This window comes from Lutra lutra, chromosome 1 (genome assembly GCF_902655055.1).
Source record: "Lutra lutra chromosome 1, mLutLut1.2, whole genome shotgun sequence".
In the NCBI taxonomy this organism is placed as follows: Eukaryota; Metazoa; Chordata; class Mammalia; order Carnivora; family Mustelidae; genus Lutra; species Lutra lutra.
In genome coordinates, this window is record NC_062278.1 from 212,539,867 (window position 1) to 212,542,194 (window position 2,328).

Sequence of the window (2,328 nt, forward strand, 5' to 3'; positions counted from 1 at the left end):
AATTTTAGGGACTATTGCTTTTCAGCACACTCTACTTAATGCCTAGGAATTTCTGAAGCATCATCAACACTCTAGATTTCCTAAAATGTATGAGATAATTTCTTATTAAAACTGTATAATAACTGACCTGTTGGGGAACAGAGGAAATCTTACATTTGGATGGAAATTCCTAATCAGAGAGGAACTAGGGATCCTCTCAAGGGATCCAGATCCATTCAAATTAATTTCCTGATGGGAAAACATAAATTGTAGCTTTTCAACAATGTGAGCAATGCTCATTTCTGTGAAAATTAATCTTGTTATTTCCCCTATAGTGGTAGTCACCTCCACCAATGGACCCAGGAAACGATACAGGAATGTCAAAATTTCTTCTTCTGGATTATCAGAGGAACCAGAACAGCAGCCCCTCATATTTGGGCTTTTTCTCTCCATGTACCTGATCATTGTGGTTGGAAATCTGCTCCTCATCCTGGCTGTCAGCTCTGACTCCCACCTCCACACTCCCATGTACTTCTTCTTGGCCAGCCTGTCCTTTGCAGACATCTGTTTCACCTCCACCACTCTCCCCAAGATGCTGATGAACATCCAGACACAGAACAAAGTGATCACTTATGAAGGCTGCCTCAGCCAGATGTATTTTTTCTTACTCTTTTCTGGATTATATGTCTTTCTCCTGACTTTAATGGCTTATGACCGCTTTGTGGCCATCTGTCACCTCCTCCAGTACATGGTCATCATGAACCCCTGGCTCTGTGGACTGCTCGTTCTAGTGACTTGGGGCATAAGTTTCTTGCATTCCTTGTTAGAAACCTTAATGCTATTGCGGCTGCCCTTCTGTACAAAGGTGGAAATCCCCCACTTTTTCCATGAACTCAATCAGATGATTCAACTTGCATGTTCTGACACCATCTTAATAATATGGTGATGTATGTTGCTGGGTGGTGCTCCCCTGACTGGGATCCTTTACTCTTATGGTAAGATAGTTTCCTCCATATGTGGGATCTCATCAGCTCAGGGCAAGTATAAAACATTTTCCACTTGTGCATCTCACCTCTCAGTTGTCTCCTTATTTTACTGTACAAGTCTAGGATTGTACTTTATCTCTGCTGCTACCCAGAGCTCCCACTCAGGTGCAGTAGCCTCAGTGATGTACACTGTGGTCACACCCATGCTGAACCCCTTCATCTACAGCCTGAGGAACAAAGACATAAAAAAAGCTCTGATGAGATTCTCTGGGATTGCAGCTCTAAAAGGGTAAATCATCCTGGGGCTGAAAAAATGCCTTGATTGCAGTGTCCAAAACCTTTGAGTCAGAAGTTGTGACTTTTCATATCGAGGGTGGAAGTAGAGCTTGTTTCTTTAATTTATTTCCTAGAATTTGCTTGTTTTTGATTTTGATGTTTCATACAATATATGTAACTTATTTTGTTAAGCTTTGTGATATGTCTGATACCCAAGAGATTTTCCCTTTGTCATTTTCCTATGTCTCAAATACATTTCTAAGCTTGGATATGAAGAATTGGACATTGTCACTTATTCAAAGGACTACACAAATGTGTTAGGAATAATTTCTTCTCAAATAAAATATAGCATAGTGATTATTTTTTCTTTTGATTGACTGAATAGTACTCCTATGGGAAAGCTGGTCTTATGCACCACAACTATTTTCATAACAATCTGAGATCACAGGGTGGAGTTAAGATGGCAGAGAATTAGCAGGCTGAGACAACATCAGGTAGCAGGAGATCAGCTAGATAGCTTATCAAACCATTCTAAACACCTACAAATCCAACAGGAGATCGAAGAGAAGAAGACCAGCAATACTAGAAACAGAAATTCGACCACTTTCTGAAAGGTAGGACTGGTGGAGAAGTGAATCCAAAGCGATGGGAAGATAGACCACGGGGGGAGGGGCCAGCTTCTGGCAAGCGGTGGAGCAATGGAGCACAAAATCAGAACTTTTAAAAGTCTGTTCCATTGAGAGACATCACTCCAGAGGCTAAACCAGGGTGAAGCCTATGCGGGGACAGCATGGTCTCAGGTCCCATGGGGTCACAGAAGGATCAGGTGTGTCTGAATGTCCCAGAGCTCACAGGTATTAGAGCAGGGAAGCCAGCTACAGAGACAGAGCCAAGGAGTGACCTCTCAACTTGGGGTTACCTTATCATGATCCATGGCATAGGTCACTGCTCTGTGAGCTGGGACCCCACAAGACCCAGGGAGACTCCCCTAGAAGAGCTCAGGAATCTGTGGGGTTCAGAGACTCCAGGTGGGGCTGTGTTCCAGAGACATAGATGCTTGGTCACAGGCTGGGTGAGCTCAGAGTGC

General features: G+C 43.2%; 1 protein-coding gene across 1 annotated transcript; it reads left to right on the forward strand.

The window, feature by feature from the left end:
* Window positions 1-430: 430 nt before the first annotated feature.
* On the forward strand, window positions 431-1,258 carry LOC125106814 (olfactory receptor-like protein OLF4). Its single transcript, XM_047741452.1, has 2 exons — window positions 431-785; window positions 1,059-1,258. Exons 1-2 carry the CDS (start codon window positions 431-433, stop codon window positions 1,256-1,258), a joined length of 555 nt encoding a protein of 184 aa, XP_047597408.1.
* The last annotated feature ends 1,070 nt before the right edge of the window (window positions 1,259-2,328 follow it).